The 18,658-nt window shown below is 44.2% G+C and overlaps 1 protein-coding gene across 1 annotated transcript in view; it reads right to left on the bottom strand.

Moving 5' to 3' along the window:
- umodl1 (uromodulin like 1) overlaps nucleotides 1-18,658 on the bottom strand; it is a 68,188-nt gene that overhangs the window by 29,885 nt on the left and 19,645 nt on the right. Inside the window, exons 7-10 of the mRNA XM_033033495.1 lie at nucleotides 17,886-18,105; nucleotides 16,073-16,213; nucleotides 13,271-13,528; nucleotides 7,858-8,115 (exon numbers count right to left, since the gene is read on the bottom strand). Of these exons, the coding sequence (XP_032889386.1) occupies nucleotides 7,858-8,115; nucleotides 13,271-13,528; nucleotides 16,073-16,213; nucleotides 17,886-18,105 (877 nt within the window). The remainder of the gene's footprint in view (nucleotides 1-7,857; nucleotides 8,116-13,270; nucleotides 13,529-16,072; nucleotides 16,214-17,885; nucleotides 18,106-18,658) is intronic.

Raw genomic sequence — 18,658 nt, 5'->3', positions numbered from 1 at the left:
TTGTAATCCATTTGGTAGAGCTCTATAATGCCAGTGCTGCCCCATCCAGTTGAATTTTAAATAACGTCTGTGGTCAGTCCGTATAGGCACTGAATAGTAAGCATCTTTTAAGTCGATGCTAGCCATGAAGTAGCCTTTGGAAATCAATTGTTTGGCAGTAACAAAGGTTTCCATTTTAAAATGAATATATTGCACACATGTATTCAATTTGGTCAAATCTATGATGATGCGACAACCACCATCTTTTTTGTTTTTGGTAAAGATATTAGACACAAATTCCAGAGAATCGTGTTGGGTTTTTTCAATTACCCCCTTTGCGTGAAGTCTCACCAGTTCAGCATGTGCTTCTAATTTTTCTTTTCGTGAAAGTACGAACGTTCGGTTCGGTACATGCTGAACTGGGGGGCTATTTTTGTGCACAAATTCAATGGTATATCCCTGGAGACTGTTTAGGATATAAGTGTCTGTAGTTAATGTACTCCATGCATCCCAAAAGAAGTGTAATCTTCCACCGATATGTGTATAATCCACACTTCCTATAATTTGTAAGGGACCAGACCCACCTACCTCCATGGATACCAGTGGAAGGTTTATTTCTTCCTGTGTAGTCTTCGAGGAGGTTGAGGCGCCGGTGTCTGGGTTTGGGTTTGGAGTTTGCGCATTTTCCACGAAGGCCGGTCTGGGCCATGGCCTAAAAAAGACAGCTGTCCTGTATGCCCGGCCTTTGAGCTTTCACCAGCTTCTCTTGTTCTGCTGGTGGGTGCGTAAGGGTGCTGTCTTTGGCTGTGGGAGATCCTTGCTGTTGTCGCCTTTATGAGCCCCAGGGTTTTTGCCTCCTCATCGAGCTCCTTAACCTGCTTGGACAGGTTTCCCCCCAATAATAATATTGGTGGCTTTGTGTCTCCAGATTTGCACAGGCCTGCAAATTTTGGATTTAAGGCAGGTCGGATTGCACTCTTTCTGATACTATTGATTTCATACTGCGTATTGCAGAATAGTGCCTGTGCATCCTGTTGTTCTTGCGACATTTCCTTCCCATCCACTGTGCGAGCGAATGCTGTGATCCCTGCTGTTAGTAGTTTTAGTATTCTCTGGAGCTTGACATCCATGCTTCTAACTCCTGCTCCGACGTGTTTCCAGATACAATTATTCACAACTGGAACATTCAGGGATATGCAATTTCCTGGTGCCAGATATTTGGCAGTGGTGTCCATCACAGCCTGTTCCTGTAGTTGCTTGAATGACAGGACATCAATGCTGGCAGCTAGTTTCTGTTCTAGGTTTCGTCCAGTCTGATCCGGCTGTATGTAGTTGGACACCATGTCCAGTAGATTTTCTCCTTCCTGCACCCCCTGCACACTTGTAGTTTGTTCGGCAAACACCTCTTCGGGGTCAGCCCAGAATTGACCCCCAGTACTCCCCTCTGACGAGGGAGATGCACTGTACAGCCCTACGTAAGGTGCTGCTGTGGGTGTTATGTATGACCCACGGTGACTAGACTCCATCTCCCGGAGTCTGTCACGTTGGAGCATTTGCTCCATAAGCTGCTCCTTCCGGCTCCAGTGCACACGGTCGCTAGCCGCTCGCGGCTCCTCAAAGTCGGACTCATCAGAGTCAACGGCTCTGTTTGTTTTTCGTTTTGCCTTCCCGCCCGGCCGCGGTGTTGATCTGGCCGGTGAGGGGGCTAAGTCGGGCACAGCTGATCCCATTACGGGTGATTCCTGTGCTGCCGGCCGCTGCTGGCTGCCCGCAACTCCGCGGTCCTCCCCCGCCAGCTTTGTCGCAGCTCTAGTTGACTTTTTCGATTTATCCATCATTTCCCCACCTGTGAAACAGTATGGGAACAATAATGACCGCAGAGTAACCACTTACATGTCGGTCCCGGCTTTTAAACTTGCCGCTGCGGGGGAATGTCGTTCCACCCCGCCTGTCGTTTCGCAATGCGTGTAGCGATATGACACGCATGCGTCCTGGCGGGTTCTTCACGTAGTCACTCACGTGACTCCGAAGTAAAATTCTGTATCAGCAATAAAGGTTGTTTTTGTGAGCAGTTTCCACATGATATATGAATGCAAAATGTAAAGTTCATACATGATTCTCAAAATACAATGCAATAAAGTAATATAACTAGATGCAGAGTGCTGCAGTGACTCGGTGGGCCAGGTGCCAGTTTCTCTACATCAAAGTAAGTATAACCATATAGCCATATAACAATTACAGCACGGAAACAGGCCATCTCGGCCCTACAAGTCCGTGCTGAACAATTATTTTCCCCTAGTCCCATCTACCTGCACTCAGACCATAACCCTCCATTCCTTTCCCATCCATATACCTATCCAATTTATTTTTAAATGATAAAATCAAAACCTGCCTCCACCACTTCCACTGGAAGCTCATTCCACACAGCTACCACTCTCTGAGTAAAGAAGTTCCCCCTCATGTTACCCCTAAACTTCTGTCCCTTAATTCTGAAGTCATGTCCTTGAATCAATAAAGCTGATATTTTACCAGAATTCATGAGCATACAAATAGCTATGTCAGCCTGACACTGAAGCATTGAGATGATACAATATTTGTTCTGTGTTATAGTTACATCAAACACAATGACCAGGTTCTACTCCATAAGATTATGAGGCATAGTCAGAGTCATAGTCATACAGTGTGGAAACAGGCCCTTCAGCCCAACTTGCCCACACCGACCAACAAGTCGCATCTACACCAGTCCCACCTGACTGCGTTTGGCCCATATCCCTCTAAACCTGTACTATCAATGTACCTGTCCCAATTTTGCCATGGTACCTGCCTCAACTATCTCAACTGGTAGCTTGTTACATACACCTACCACACTTTGCGTGAAAAAGTGAGCCGCAAGGTTCCTATTCAATCTTTCCCCTCTCACCTTAAACCTACGTCCTCTGGTTCTCAATTCCCCTTCTCTGGGCAAAAAACTCTACCCGATCTATACCTCTCATGATTTTGTACACATACGAGCAGAATTAGGTCATTTGGCCCATTGTGTCTGCTCTGCAATTTGATCACAGCTGATCTATTTTTTCCTCTTAACCCCATTCTTCAGCCTTCGTCCTGTAACCTTTGACATCCTACACACTATCCTACACACAAACTAGCTGGGAACCTATCGATCCCTGCTTTAAAAATACCCAATGACTTGGCCTGAATTCACAGATTCACCACACTCTCCCATTTTCCTGTAGTTCAACATGACTCGATAGACTGTACTGATTTGCAGAACCTCCCAAACTCATGAAACGTGCTGCATAAATACATCTTCTTGTTCATGGAACACAATCTTATTTTCTGTTTAAAACGAGTTAAGAATTCAGTTCTCCAGCAGCAGATGAGAAAGCTGTCAGCTTTAGGTTTACAAGCAAGTCACAGCACCACAGATCACTACAAATCATTAATTGTATGATTTATGATGTACTAATTTATATGAGATTGTAATGTTCTATTTTTGGTTTGTGGAGGATGAATTGTTGACATTGAGGGCAGGTTTAGGAATGGGTGTGCTTCTGCTAATCTGATGGCATTTGATGAGGATAGTCATTGGAATGTTTTTCTATTGTAAAATGAACACAATTTACTTGAGTAAAGATTCCTGAGATACACTGACCTTTATAAATGCTATCACTGCACAACCCCAAGAGATAAAAGAAAATTAAGAAATAAAAGTTTTGTTGAATATTTCTGAAATAAAAAACATCTCAAAGGCATTTGTAGAATTAATTCTAAACATTTCTTTTGAATATAGATGTTCAGTCATCCATGTAAAACCTAGACTTTTGTTGATAGGAAAATATAGAAGTTGTCCAGTACAAGTTCATAACCAGTGCTATTTCAAGTGACCTCCAGCACAGTGATATTAAAAAAAAAGGATCGTCCAAACTAGTTTACGTATTGTCCAAACCAAAATGGTTGCTCCAGCATTGTGCATAGTGTCCAAACCAAAATGGCCACTCCAGTTTTAACATGACATCATGTTTGGCATAGACAAAGGGCCTGTTTCTTTGCTGCACTGTTCTATGTTCTAATAAGATGACAGACCGGTCCTGAACTGAGGCAAATTACTCAGACAAGTGTCCAACAGCACAAATAGGATTGGACTAAATGTGACCCAGAGCCACATATTAGGGCAGTGGCTGGTGACATAAGTTGACAGCGAGGAGGTGTGAGATGGAGTACGTGAAACCAGAGGCGGGAGGCACAGAAACCATCTGTTGTTAATGATGAGGAGATGTAATGGAGAACAGTGAGAAAGTTAGAGGTGGTTGCCATGACCAGCCCTTGATTAATAAGGACATCAAAGGTTATGGAAAGAAGACAGGAGAATCGGGTTGAGAGGCTATTTTCCTGGCCAGTGCAAATTGATCTGCCCACTAAATAGTGCCCAGGGATCGACAGAGAATCAAGTGGACAAGATGAGAGGTAAAAATGTTGCAAATAAAAACACTTCAAGAATCTGGTGCAAAACTGGGACCATTCAGCGCAGCTCCACCTTGTGGCTTGCAGATGCAGTGCTACTGGCAAATGTTTGTAGCAGAAGAGAGACACAAAAAACAGCATCTCTGGAGAAAAGGAATAGGTGACATTTCGGGTCGAGACCCTTCTTCAGACTGAAGTTTAAAACAGCATCTGCAGTTCCTTCCTACACAAATGTTTGTAGCAGACTTTTTCCATCACATTTAATAACAGAATTTACAAGGCATAGAATGTGGTCAAGAAACTGATCTTAGATACTGGATGAAGTACTAGGCCTTCAACAGTTTGTACAGCAGGTTAAAACTATTTGGATTCACAAGGGACTGCAGATGCTGGAATCTGGGGAAAAAAACAAATTGCTGGAAGAATTCAGTGGGTCAAACAGAATCTGTGGAGATCAAGGGGTGGTTAAAGATTTTGGGTCTGTCCTGATGCAGGGTCTCAATGCAATACTTCAAGCACCTTGCTGCATCCTCAGATGCTGCTTGACCCATTGAGTTTTTTCCATCAGTCTCATTACCATGTATTCCACTACTGTTCTTGGATGAATTGCATTGTTAAGAATACCTATTGCAACACACTGTGGCACATGTTAATGCTAAAGTCTTGTTCCCCTTTCAAGCCTCCCATCAGAATCAAAAAATTACCTTGAGCTACAGATTCAATACTGGAAAATAACGAAATATTCTCAGAAGAATGAATGGTTAGCACTTACAACATGGGGGAACTTCTGTATAGGGAAAGCCAAGGGGGAATCCAGAAGTGTTTGGATAGATGGTCATGGTGGAGACAACTCCGGTAGTAGTCTGTTGAGAACTGGATGTATAACTGAGAGCATCTATAATAGCCTCTGTCAAAATAAAAATAGGTAAATTCAACTTGGGTTACAAGTATTGAGAGGTAGGTACAGACTTAATGAAGACCCTTTGATTCATGACAAACAAAATTACTAAAATTGGCCTCTAGCCAGTCTGTTTGATCTACATTCATAGTCTACTTGGTGTTCAGAGAAAGCATTCAGAGATAGCAATCTTACCACATCTTATACCCAAATTCCTCCTTGGCCTCCCCTTCTCTGAAGCACCTCCTCTAGTGATGTATCCTGGTCTTATGGAGTTCATAATGTCCCTGTCCCACTGTACGAGTTCATTCAAGTGCTCTCCCGAGTTTAAAAAAAAATCAAACTCGTGGTAAGCATGTTGAATGTACGTAGTGGGTATGTCGGAGCTCGGGGACGTCTCTTAGCGGCTTGTAACGCTAATGGCAGGTGCTCGGGAAACGCGGTAAGCTAGGGAAGACTCGTAAAAAAAATTCAACGTGTTGAAAAATGTCCACGAGAGCCCCGAGTACCGACGAGCGACTATTACCATAAATTTCCGAGTTCGAATCAGAGCAAACTCGGGAGAACTCTTTGAATGAACTTGTACAGTGGGACAGGGCTTTAAGGAAGGTTGCTTTTAACTTCAATCTCCAATTGACATTTCAATCCAATCCACGAATCTCAAATCTATGAAAATTTCCAGTTCCGAATCATCTGCCTACCGTCATATCTAGCTTTTTAAAAAATATTTGTACCGCAGTTTTCCCTTATTTTCCTTTAGCCAATGAAGAGTAAATCATTGGCTCCCAAAAGATTCCCATCTCAAATGAAGGTCATAATTTTCATTCCTATCTGAACTCTCTCCAACATGTCAAAGTCCATTTGAAAATATAAGCCACAAGAATACTTGATAGTTGTGCCATACCTTAAACCCATGAAGATTGGGATATTTTATTAAAGTTTTGAGATGAAGATTACAATTCTCCTAAAAATACAGATTTACAAGAGCGCACGTGAAAGTCCTCCTGAAAATGCGACGCCTAGGCCGGGTGAGGCAGCGGATCCCGACCTCAACGGGATTACTGCACCGATTTGTGGGTCAAATTTGTCCCCTTCGGTCGGGACTCTGGAACTCCAGCCTGGCTGGAGTCGGCAGGTCCATTCGCATAACCCACTTCCCTGTGAATTGAGCCGATATCTCGGTTTAAACCTGATATTGGGCTAATATGTGCCTCAACTACCTCCGATATCGGGCCGATATCTCGATTCCTGGGGTTCCTAGACGGATAGTTCTGGTACCGTTGGAATCCTCTCGGAGGCTGTGACCTATGTTAAGTCTGGCAAAACGGATAATCCAGAAAGGCTCTGGAATCAAGGATGCTGGAAAATAGGTGGTAAACCTGTACTGTATGACCTGCCCAATACAAGAAGCATGAGTGGGCTATTCTCTCCTCAAGCATGTTCAATTATTAAATGGTGTAAACCTAACCCCATGTCCTCTTCCTATATACCTTATATGTTCAGTTAATAAAAATCTATCAATCTCAGGTTCCGAGATAACAGTTGTTCCAGCATTGATTTCCATTTGCAGGACCTGGACCATGCTGAGGTATTTTGTACCTTCAAAGGATGGCTCTAACTTTTAGATAATAACATCTTGTCCTAGATCCTCCCAACCAGCAAAACAATTTCTCAAATCCATTCCATCAACTCTTCTCAATATCTTGGAATGGTTCAAAAGTATCTTGTAAAACACAATCAAACACTTAACCATGCAAATTTCATAGAATACAAACATACTTTATGTAAGAAGGAACTGCAGATGCCGGTTCATACTGAAGACAGACACAAAGTGCTGGAATAATTCAGTGGGTCAGGCAGCATCTTTGGAGAAAAGGAACAGGCGATATTTCAGGTCGAAGCCCTTCTTCAGAACGCTGCCCGTTCCTTTTCTCCAAAGATGCTGCCCGACCTGCTGTGTTACTCGAACACTTTGTGTCTGTCTTCAATACTTTACATCATTTCATATTCCCATTAATCCTTAGAGTCCAGTGATGACTGGAATAAATCTTTGCTGATCTTCATCCCAGACTAATGTATTCTTCCATGAGTGCAGTAACCAAAAAAGCACACCATTTAGTTTTTAGAGTTTAGTTTTGAGATGCAGCATGGAAAGAGGCCCTTTGGCCCACTGAGTCCGCCCCAACCATCGATCATCCATTCACACTGGTTCAATGCTATCCCACTTTCCCAGCCACTCCCTACACCACAGGAGCAATTTTACAGAGGACAATTAACCTACAAACCACCACATCTTTGGGATGTGGGAGGAAAACGGAGCACCCGAAGGAAACCCACACAGTCACAGGGATTTCCACACAAACAGCGCCCGAGGTCAGTATCGAACCGGGGTCTCTGGGGCTGTGAAGCAGCAGCTATACCAGCTGCGCCACAGTGCCACCCTAAAGCCAGAGTTTGTTTAACTTCCACCCTCCCTGCACTCCAGTGGATAGGTTGCCCAGTTCTTATGCTTCTACCTGTCTTGACACTCATTTCTGTGGCCGCACTCTCCTCTTCACAGGCTCTGGAGACCACACTGACAGTGTACTCGGTCTCAGGCTCCAAACCCAACACCGTCCATTCCAGTTCCATTGTCTCCACTTCCTTCACAATGCTGTCGGTCTTCAACACCTGCACATTAAACATCTGATCTTCAAACGTGTCCGTTGTCCAAGTCAGGTGGAAGCCGGCAGTCGTCACATTGGAGACAGTCAAGTTTATCACTGGGGTAGGATCTGTTGGAAACATGTTGTTAAAAAAAGTCAATACATGATAACCGGCTGTGCTGTTCATGAGAGGAATAGATCGCGTAGACTCGCAGCCTCTCTTACCCAGAGTAGGGGAATCAATGACCAGAGGACATAGGTTTAAAGTGAAGAGGAAAAGATTTAATAGGAATCTGAGGGGTAACTTTTTCACACAAAGAGTGCTGGGTGTACGGAACGAGCTGCCAGAGGAGGCAGTTGAGGCAGGTATTATCGCAAAGTTAAACAATTAGACAGGTACATGGATAGGACAGGTTTAGAGGGATATGGGCCAAATGCAGGCAGGGGGGACGAGTGTAGCTGGGACTGTGTTGGCCGATGTAGGCAAGTTGAGCCAAAGGGCCTGTTTCCATGCTGTATGACTATAAACCATAGAGACGCAAAGGCCAAAACGGTGGCGTAGCGGTTGCGCTACATCCTTACAGCATCAGAGACCCGGGGTCGATCCTGACTACAGGTGCTTGTCTGCACAGAATTTGTACATTCTCCCTGTGACCTGCGTGGGTTTTCTCCAAGATCTTCAGTCTCCACCCATGCTCCAAAGACTTACAGGTTTGTAGGTTAATTGGATTTGTATAAATGTATAATTGTCCCTACTATGTGTCGGGTAGAGTTAATATGCAGGGGATTGCTGGTCGGCGCGGACTCGGTGGGCCGAAGGGCCTGATTCCACGCTGTATCTCTAAACTAAACTAAAAGACTCCAGCTGGTTCGAAGCTGCAGCTGGATGACTTACAGCAGCCTGGGGCTCGACTAGTTCAGGCACCGCTGAGACTGAGCACATGAACTGGACGCAGCCTGCAGTAAAGCAGTGGAGCAGCGGTGGAAGATGCCTACAACATTGCCTGGCCAGGCCGACCCTGCAACGCTGCCAGGGCAATGGGCCTTTATGGTCAGCTGCACAAATCAATTTGGACTTCGAAAATGGCGCCAAAACCTAGTGACTCTTGTATATGGTGCTTATCTGTATGGAGTTTGTACGTTCTCCCCGTGACCTGAATGGGTTTTCCCCGGGAATTCGTTACCTCCCAATCTCCAAAGACGTACAGGTATGTACGTTAATTGTAAATTGTCCCTAGTGTGTGTTGGATAGCGTTAGTGTACGGGGACCATTGGGCAGCGCGGACTCGGTGGGCCGAAGGGCCTATTTCCGCACTGTGTCTCTAAACTAAACTAAGCTAAACTAAAGAAAGGTAAAGGTTTTAAGAAATTTGGCAAGGGGCAATGGTGAGAAGAGAAATGATTTACATAACGGGTTGCAATAATATGGAATCAAGTTTCACACTGGAAAGGAACTAGTGAAATGGTTCGCGTGTTGTACAAACACTCATCTATATAATTAAAAGTTTCATCTTGACCATTTCCTGTTTGCACTGCATATTGATTTTAGAAAAAACACTACCACTTACGGCTGTGATTTTTTGCCATCTTATTCAGAGTCACCCTCCGCTGCGCAGGACAAGAGGGTTTTTCCCATCGATCAAAAATAAAAGAGTTATTAGTGTTTAAAAAATGTTGAGATTCTCTCTCCTATCACTCACTGCCATGAAGGCCACGCCCCTTCCGGTGGGAGGGAGGAGGGACTATAAATCCTGGAAGTATGGGCGTGGCTCAGTCTCTGCAAGATGGGGGAGGGAGAGGTCACCTTGGTGGCCTTGCACCCTGCTTGAAATGGTATGAAACTGCTTTTGAATTTGGTAGCCTTGTACCCTGCTTGAAATGATAGGAAACTGCATTTGAATTTGGTGGCCTTGCACCCTGCTTGAAATGGTACGAAACTTCATTTGAAATTGGTGGCCTGCACTCTGCTTGAAATGGAATTTCAAGGAATAGCCGTGAGTCAACTGCCAGCCCACCAGCCGTGAGTGAGTGAGCTGCCAGCACACCAGGCTTGAGTGACTGAGCTGCCAGCCCAAGAATCTATTTGGCCCACAATGTCCATATATGTCCATATGTCCCTCTGGAAACCAGTCCCTTCAGCCCAAAATACCCATACTAGCACTCCAGAAAGTCCCCCCCCCCCCCCACCGGCCACCAATATTTGAATTGGTGGTGAGGTGGAATATTGTGTTGGGGGACCAGCACTCCCATGTGAACATGGGACCCAACAGGTCCCACTTAGTCTAGTTTAATATTAAATCACCCAGTTTAGTATTAGTACAAAAGCGATAGCTGCCAAGTTAAGTCTCTCTGTCGTCTGTTGCACCCCGTCACCTGATCACCCAGATCGGCGTTGATTGGTCGGCACAGGTCATGCCAGTTCGCACAAGATCGCAAGCTCAAGAAACGAAGGTTCGAGACCAAAGTGGTTTGGCCGCCAGATGGCGCCACACTAGGCTATATACTTAAATCAGAAGATATTTTAGATGTTTGATTCTCTCATGACATGATTCATACATACAAATGGCTGAATAGATCATTCAAACGGGAAAGAGGGACCATGGATTGGAAGTGAACAGTAGCTCTCTGGCCGGAGTTTCTGCAAGTTGCCAGTATCAAATTCACAGGGAATTTTACTAACCAAGATCTCTGCTAAACTGAATGCTCAGGCAGCATTTAGTCACCTACTCTTGCACCTCTTCACCCCAGATGCCCAGATTCTAATGGACATCCAGCCCACACCTTTGCTAGTGCCGAGAAATACAGTCATAAAGTCCTACAGCAAGGAAACGGGCCCTTCGGCCCAATCTTCCCATGCTGACCAAGATGCCCCATCTGCACTAGTCAAATGACAATAAAATATATTATTATTATTATTATTATTATTATTATTATTATTATTATTATTATTATTATTATTATTATTATTATTATTATTGTTATGTACCGATGAAGTTCAAAGTTTAAAAGGGCAACCAAGTGACGGTACATTTTGTTTATGTAAATGCATTCCATAACTGGACTCTAAGATGAGCATCAGATTCATATCCATGCACTGGCCTGAATGAGCTTTATGTTTCATGTGTATTAGATTTTCACAGAGAGTTCTCTTGATCAATTCTCGCAACTTTGGTGAAATTGCTGGAGAAATGGGTTTTGAAAGTGCAGTAGAAAATCAGAACCCTGTGGGAATTGAACCATTGAAGATTTCAGCCACTTGCTTTGTGAGCAACGACTGGCTTACATGTAACTTGTTCTTAGTTTAGAGATACAGCGCGGAAACGGGCCCTTTGGCCCACCAAGTCCGCACCGACCAGCGATCCTTGCACACATTAGGGACAATTTACAATTTTTTTACCGAAGCCAATTAAACTACAAAACTGTACGTCTTTGGAGCATGGGGGGAAACCGGAGCACCCGGGGAAACCCCATGCAGATCACGGGGAGAACGTACAAACTCTGTACAGACAGCACCTGTAGTCAGGATCGAACCTGGGTCTCTGGCGCTGTAAGGCAGCAACTTTACCACCGTGCTGCTGTTCCAATTCTTCTGCACTAAGTAGGACATTTGGCCTACCCTGCCTATTGAACTAACAATCCAATAAGTCCCCTCCTTTTTTTCCCCCAAAGCCCAGCATTTCTATTTTAACTTTGTGTCCTTTTCCCCCATTTTCCTATTAACAAATCTGCTTTTAATATTCTTTCCAGCAGTGCACCCCACAGGACAGATGTAGAAGTACAGTGGCAGTCAGAGTAAATATACAAACTGTTACATACAGCATGGAGGAACATCTGAATAGGGAAACCCCGGTTGGAAGGTAGAATTGTTCAGATAGATGGCGACTGTAGAAATAACTCTGGTGCTGGATTGAATTGAACTCTGCGTGGAAGCTGGTCCATTGAAGATGGTGTCTGTTAACAAATAACAAGTCACTGCAACCAAATAGTAATAAGGCCAACAAGTAATCAATGCTTGCTCACCAACCGACTTACCTACTCTAAAACACTCCAGGCCAGTGTACTTTTATGTATGGACCATTGTGGACTCCACATTACCTTGATGTTCGTTGCTGGCTTTCATTTGCCCTTTTGCATGCCTTTCATTCATTTGTTTCTTTGTAACTTTTCATATCTCTCGATCCCCTTTTCCCTGAGTCTAAGTCTGAAGAAGGGTCTCGAGCCTAAACGTCACATATTCCTTTTCGTCAGAGTTGCTGCCTGACCCGCTGAGTTACTCCAGTGTGCTATTATGCTCTGTAAACTAAAAGTCATCAAAAACACTGCAATTCATTAACCATGTGCTTGCTAACCGATATAAATTCCCAGTTAAGAAAAACCCCAAAACCAAAGTTCCTGGTGCTCTCATCTCTCCCCATCCCTGTGTGAAGAAGGTCAGTCTGAAGAAGGGTCTCGACCTGAAACGTTGCCATTCCTTCTCTCCAGAGATGCTGCCTGTCCCGCTGAGTTACTCCAGCATTTTTGTGTCCATCATCTCCCCATCCCTTGTCATCAACTGCCCCATAACTCTCCCTCTTCAAAGTTAATTGCTTCAGCCATGACAACTGTCTAGTTCCAAGTTCTGGAGCTCCTTGCTTAAAAATCCGGAGAGGACCTGTCAGCAACAGTGGAGAGGTCGGTGCAGCGGTCGATGGGGGTGTCGGCCGACGGACGACGACGGACCACGTGGAAGTGAGGACGCCTCTGCTGAGGGAAGGAACAAAGGAGGATCTGGCGTGGGGGGGACTGCCGTGAGCGGGGGGGGGAGGGGGGGGGAGAGGTGGGTTGGGTGGGTTGGGGGGGTTGACAGTGGCGGACTGGGTCTAAACATATTGGTTGTCAGGAGACAAAGGGGGCCCACCCACAACTACAATGCTATCATTTAACAGGGGCCCACTTCCCATCACTTGCTATCACTTCATCAGGGGCCCACTTGCCATCGGGCAAGCTGACACCCTGGCCAGTCCGCCACTGGGGGTGGATCAATGGACAATGGGGACCCAGCGTGGGGGAACCACCAAGAGGGAGGCGGGACACGGGGGAAGAACAAAGGGAGGAACTGGCGTGGGAGGGGAGGGCCATGGGGGGGGGGGGGTGATTTGTAACTTTGTAAGCGCCCTTTATGGCAAGGTATGCAAGCAAATAATTTCACTGTGACTTGTCACATGTGACAATAAAGTATTCAATTCAATTCAATTCCATTCAATTCAACAATCCAGGAACATTTTCCACCCCATGGTACTTTTACCTGTTTTCACGCTCATCTTTTGGGCAGCTCCGTCTTCTCCACAGATTCTGCAGACGATGGTCAAAGTGTACTCGGTCCCTGGCTGCAATCCTGACACGTTCCATTCCGTCTCCGTGGTCTCCGTTTCGTTCACAACACTATCATTCTTCAAGACTTGCAAAATAAAGGCCTCCTTGTAGTCAACCTCCGTAGTCCAAGTCACCAAGAAACTGGTGCCAGTGACCTCAGAGACAGTCACGTTAGTAACTGGAGAAGGAGCTGTCAAAAAATGGCAAATTAAAGAGATGATCACTCTGTACAACCCAGCTAAATGGTCATCTAACCAAGGCCAAAGTTACTTCACCCCCCCCCCCCCCCCCCCCCCCCCTTCCCCCACACACCCCACTTTTAATACCAGGAAAATAAATAAGCATCTGTGGCAGTAAGATTCCCTCAAGTTGATAGATCAAGAAGAGAATCCCTTCCTCGAGCTTAACAATTCACAACTCTTCAATTATTTGGTCTCACCCCCACTATCTTTTCATCTCTGGTTTTTGTCCAACCATCTGCCTATCAGACTACCCTCCCTCACTTGTATCCACCTATTACTTGCCTGGCTTTGTCCTGCCCCTCCTCTCTTCCAGATTTCTCTCCCTGCAAACCAGGTTTAGGTTTATTATTGTCGCGTGTACTGAGGTACAGTGAAAAGCTCTGTTTTGCATGTTCTCTAATCAGATCGCATAATACTATACATAAATGCAATCAACTGAAACCCAAGTACAATAGGTAAAGCAAAAGGGAAGGTACAGAATGCGGGATATAGTTCTCAGCATTGTAGCATTCCTGTTCCACAAAGCACAATATCTCCATAGACAAAGTTCAATGTCCACAATGGGGAAGCAGTGAATTGAACAGTACCCTAGCTTATGGTAGGAATGTTCACAAGTTATAGGAGTAGAATCAGGCCATTCGGCCCATTGAGTCTACTCCACCATTCAATCGTGGCTGATCTCTGCCTCCTAATCCCATTTTCCCGCCTTCTCCCCATAACCCTTGACACCTGTTCTAATCAAGAATTTGTCTATCTCTGCCTTAAAAATATCCACTGACTTGGCCTCCACAGCCCTCTGTGGCAATGAGTTCCACAGATTAACTACCCTCTGACTAAAGAAGTTCCTCCTCACCTCCTTTCTAAAGGAGCGCCCTTTAATTCTGGTCCTAGACGCTCCCACCAGTGGAATCATCCTTTCCACATCCACTCGATCTATACCTTTCATTATACCGTAAGTTTCAATGAGGACCCCCTTCAACCTTCTAAACTCCAGCGAGTAGAAGTCCAGTGCTGTCAAGCGCTCATCATATGCTAACCCACTCGTTCCTGGAATTATTCGTGTAACCCTCCTCTGGACCCTCTCCAGAGCCAGCACATCTTTCCTCAGATACGGGGCCCAAATTTGCTCACAGTACTCACAAACGCGGCCTGACCAGTGCCTTATAGAGCCTCAGCATTGCATCTCTGCTTTAGTATTCTGGTCCTCTTGATATAAGTACTAGCATTGAATTTGCCTTCATTACTACTGAGTCGACTTGCAAATTTACTTTTTGGCAGTCCTGCACCAGCACTCCCAAGTCCCTTTGAATGTTCAGATAACAAATAAATGCCATTCCTTATGAATTCTTGAATAAATGAGCATGAAGAAGGATATCAAGTCATTCAGCATCGCAAGCCTGGTCCATATTTAACAGGCGTGATGAATCTCCTTATTTTCCCAACCTGTCCCCAAATTTAATTGTATTCGCTTATTTGCTTCTACACATTAACATCCATGGTTCTCACCTTACCTTTGCTAACACAGATTAAAAAGGAGAGATATTTCCCTGACCGTGCACTCAAACACAATTCCAAACTTCAAGTCTATGCCAAAGAGCCAACAATCAGCTGATAAGGATTGGCATGCAAAGTGTCAGTAAAACCACAGACTGAGTAGTTACAATGAGAATCACATACCACGGCGCGGAGTTTCTGAATATGGAAAGCTGGCTGGAAATTCAGGCCCATTCACGTAGGTGATCATTGCAGAAGCAAACCGAGTAGAAGTTTGTCCCTGAGCACTTGTAGGAGTTAGCACAGTGGTAGTACTTTCTGTCAAAATAAAATACAGATGAGTAAACCTTTGTGGTTAGATATGCCTATTTCCCATCCATCATTTCTCTTGGATGACAATAGTGCATTTTTCTTTTCCAACTGCAGGTGGTAGCATTTGATTACATTCCACCTCCAGTTTAAATTCCATTTGGAATATTTTGGAGGACCAGGAAACCAAGAAACCAAGAGGTGAAAGAAATATGAATAAATAAATATAGGCAGATTGAATTTATATCTTTTCACTACAACCACAACTGATATATCTAATATAAAGAAGTCTTAAATTGCAGACCATGTGATTATCAGATTAGTCGCCCAAAATCTGGCTGTGTTTCTTATTCAATCTGTGTACTGATAGTTGAATAAAGATAATGCCCATGACCATGAGCAAGTGTAGTTGTATGTCTCTGTCAGAGTAGATTCAGATCTATGATGCTCAAACCAAAGATAGACATCATGACTTCCCTCATGAGGTCTATTGAACCCAATAATAACAGAACACCAATCCAAAGTGGAGCATAACTAAGGTTTAATGGACCAAGACTGCTTTGGTTTCTGAGGCTGATTAATTTAGCCTTGAGGAGGTTTCCCGGAGTTAAGCCCTGAGCACTTCTTTCTCATGTGTTGTGTTCTGTGCCCAGATCCACTTCAAGACATGGTTTAAATTCAAGTCATACCTTCACACAATCGACCAGGCCAGGCTGGGTTTACGTCTCGGTAACTTTCACTGCAGGTACACGTGTAGGAGCCCTCAGTGTTTTTGCACATGGCGTGTGGTGAACAGTCATGGTAAATAGGAGAGGTGCATTCATTAACATCTGAAAGGACAGCAGTTTATAAGCAACAGTTTTAAACAGGATGGAAATTTATCACCAGCACGTTAAAAACCACCGGTATAAGCTACAGTTAATATGGAGTACAAGCACACACATATTACGCACACACACACCATTCACACACCATTCACACACAGTTAACTTATTACAATCAGCCCTCAGTGTTGGATGACAGTCTAGAACATTGTCATCGGGGTAGAGTAAGAGGATTAATGCCAGCAGCAATGGTAATTCCAGATCAGGTTTTCTTTTACAGAATAATGCAATACTACTATTAGATAAAGTGAGACTCAGAACCACTTTCTCACCCTGACTGGGTATATGTGGTAGGTAGATAGTTAGCTGCAATGGGCAAGTAACAGGCTTTAATGCTAAATGAATTGATTATGTTAATAGTTAAGGAATGACTGCCTGAACTCAAGGTTTCCAAGACGAGGCAATTCTTCCTGTGGAACCAAATCTTCACGAGAAATTTCAGGAAAAGTCGACTTTTAATTTCTCTTAAATGTTTATTCAATCTTATTACTTTGTTATTTCCAAACAAGCTGAAGACATTTCAGAAGTTCAGAAGTTACATGAGCAGAATTAGGCTATTCGTTCCATCAAGTCTACACCATTCAATCATGGCTGATCTATCTTTCTCTCTCCACCCCATTCTCTTGCCATTCCCCCGTAACCCCTGACACCCATACTAATCAATATCTCTGCCTTAAAAATATCCATTGACTTGGTCTCCACAACTGTCTGTGGTATTGAATTCCACAAATTCAGCACCCTCTAAAGAAATTCCTTCTCATCTCCTTTCTTGACTGGTGTCCTTGTATACCGGTCATTGTAAGTTGGCGTGCAGGTACAGCAGGCAGTGGAGAAAGCTAATGGAATGTTGGCCTTCATAACAAGAGGATTTCTGTACAGGAGTAGAGAGGTTCTTCTGCAGTTGTCTGGGCTCTGCTAAAACCACATCTGGAGTATTGCGTACAGTTTTGGTCTCCTAATTTGAGGAAGGACATCCTTGTGATTGAGGCAGTGCAGCGTAGGTTCACGAGATTGATCCCTGGGATGGCGGGACTGTCATATGAGGAAAGATTGAAAAGACTAGCTTGTATTCACTGGAGTTTAGAAGAGGGGGGATCTTATAGAAACATATAAAATTATAAAAGGACTGGACAAGCTAGATGCAGGAAAAATGTTCCCAATGTTGGGCGAGTCCAGAACCAGGGGCCACAGTCTTAGAATAAAGGGGAGGCCATTTAAGACTGAGTTCAGAAAAAACTATTTCACCCAGAGAGTTGTAAATTTGTGGAATTTCATTGCCACAGAGGGCAGTGGGGGCCAAATCACTGAATGGATTTAAGAGAGAGTTAGATAGAGCTCTAGGGGCTAGTGGAGTCAAGAGATATGGGAAGAAGGCAGGCACAGGTTATTGATTGGGGACAATCAGCCATGATCACAATGAATGGCGGTGCAGGTTCGAAGGGCCGAATGGCCTCCTCCTGCACCTATTTTGTATAATTGACAGATTCTTGATTACTGGGTGGCAGGGGTTATGGGGATAAGACAGGAGAATGGGCTTAACTTATGAACATGAACAAAAGGCCATTCTACCCTCTGAGAACATAGGCTCCAAGTTCAATCATCTCAGGACTTCACTTACCTGAAATTGAGGTACTGTTGTGGTGGAATTCAAACACAGAGCTGTTGTAAAGGGAGGAGATCAAAGCAGAGGATGCATTCCAGATATCAAACTCAATTTCTGGGTGGAAAACAAGTTCTAAATCCACCAAAATGCTCCCGGCACTGAGAGATTTAATGCGGACAAGGATTTTCCCATTTTGGTGCCATCGGTGAATTGTTGGTGGAAGAGATCTTTCAATCTGAAAAGAGAAAGTTATAAAATCTCTTATGGTTAGTCATAACCAGTTCATTGTGTGTAATTGTAGGATTTTTCTGTGTGTTATTTCAAGTCCAGTGGAAAAGTTTGGAAAAGAAAACAAAATAGTCATGGTAACTCAAACTTCCAAATACTGCAAGGGATGGTGATGGACTCAGATATGATAATGGCATTTAAGAGGTTTTTAGGTAGGCACATGGATATAGAGGGCATGGAGCAATATGGATCGTGTCCAGGCAGATGAGATTAGTTTATCTTGACATCATATTCAGCACAGACATAGCGGGCCGAAGGGCCTGCTAATGGGGTGTAGTGTTCAATGTACTATTTTCTGTTCTGTGGATTTGATCAATCAGGTGCTTTGCAGAACACCACCAAAAGGAATCATTAAACATAGAAACATAGAAACATAGAAAATAGGTGCAGGAGTAGGCCATTCGGCCCTTCGAGCCTGCACCGCCATTCAATATGATCATGGCTGATCATCCAACTCAGTATCCTGTACCTGCCTTCTCTCCATACCCCCTGGTCCCTTT

The sequence above is a fragment of the Amblyraja radiata genome, chromosome 14, assembly GCF_010909765.2.
Source record: "Amblyraja radiata isolate CabotCenter1 chromosome 14, sAmbRad1.1.pri, whole genome shotgun sequence".
In the NCBI taxonomy this organism is placed as follows: domain Eukaryota; kingdom Metazoa; phylum Chordata; class Chondrichthyes; order Rajiformes; family Rajidae; genus Amblyraja; species Amblyraja radiata.
Note: the sequence above shows the minus strand (reverse complement) of the source record. Positions and strands in the feature narration are given on the sequence as shown.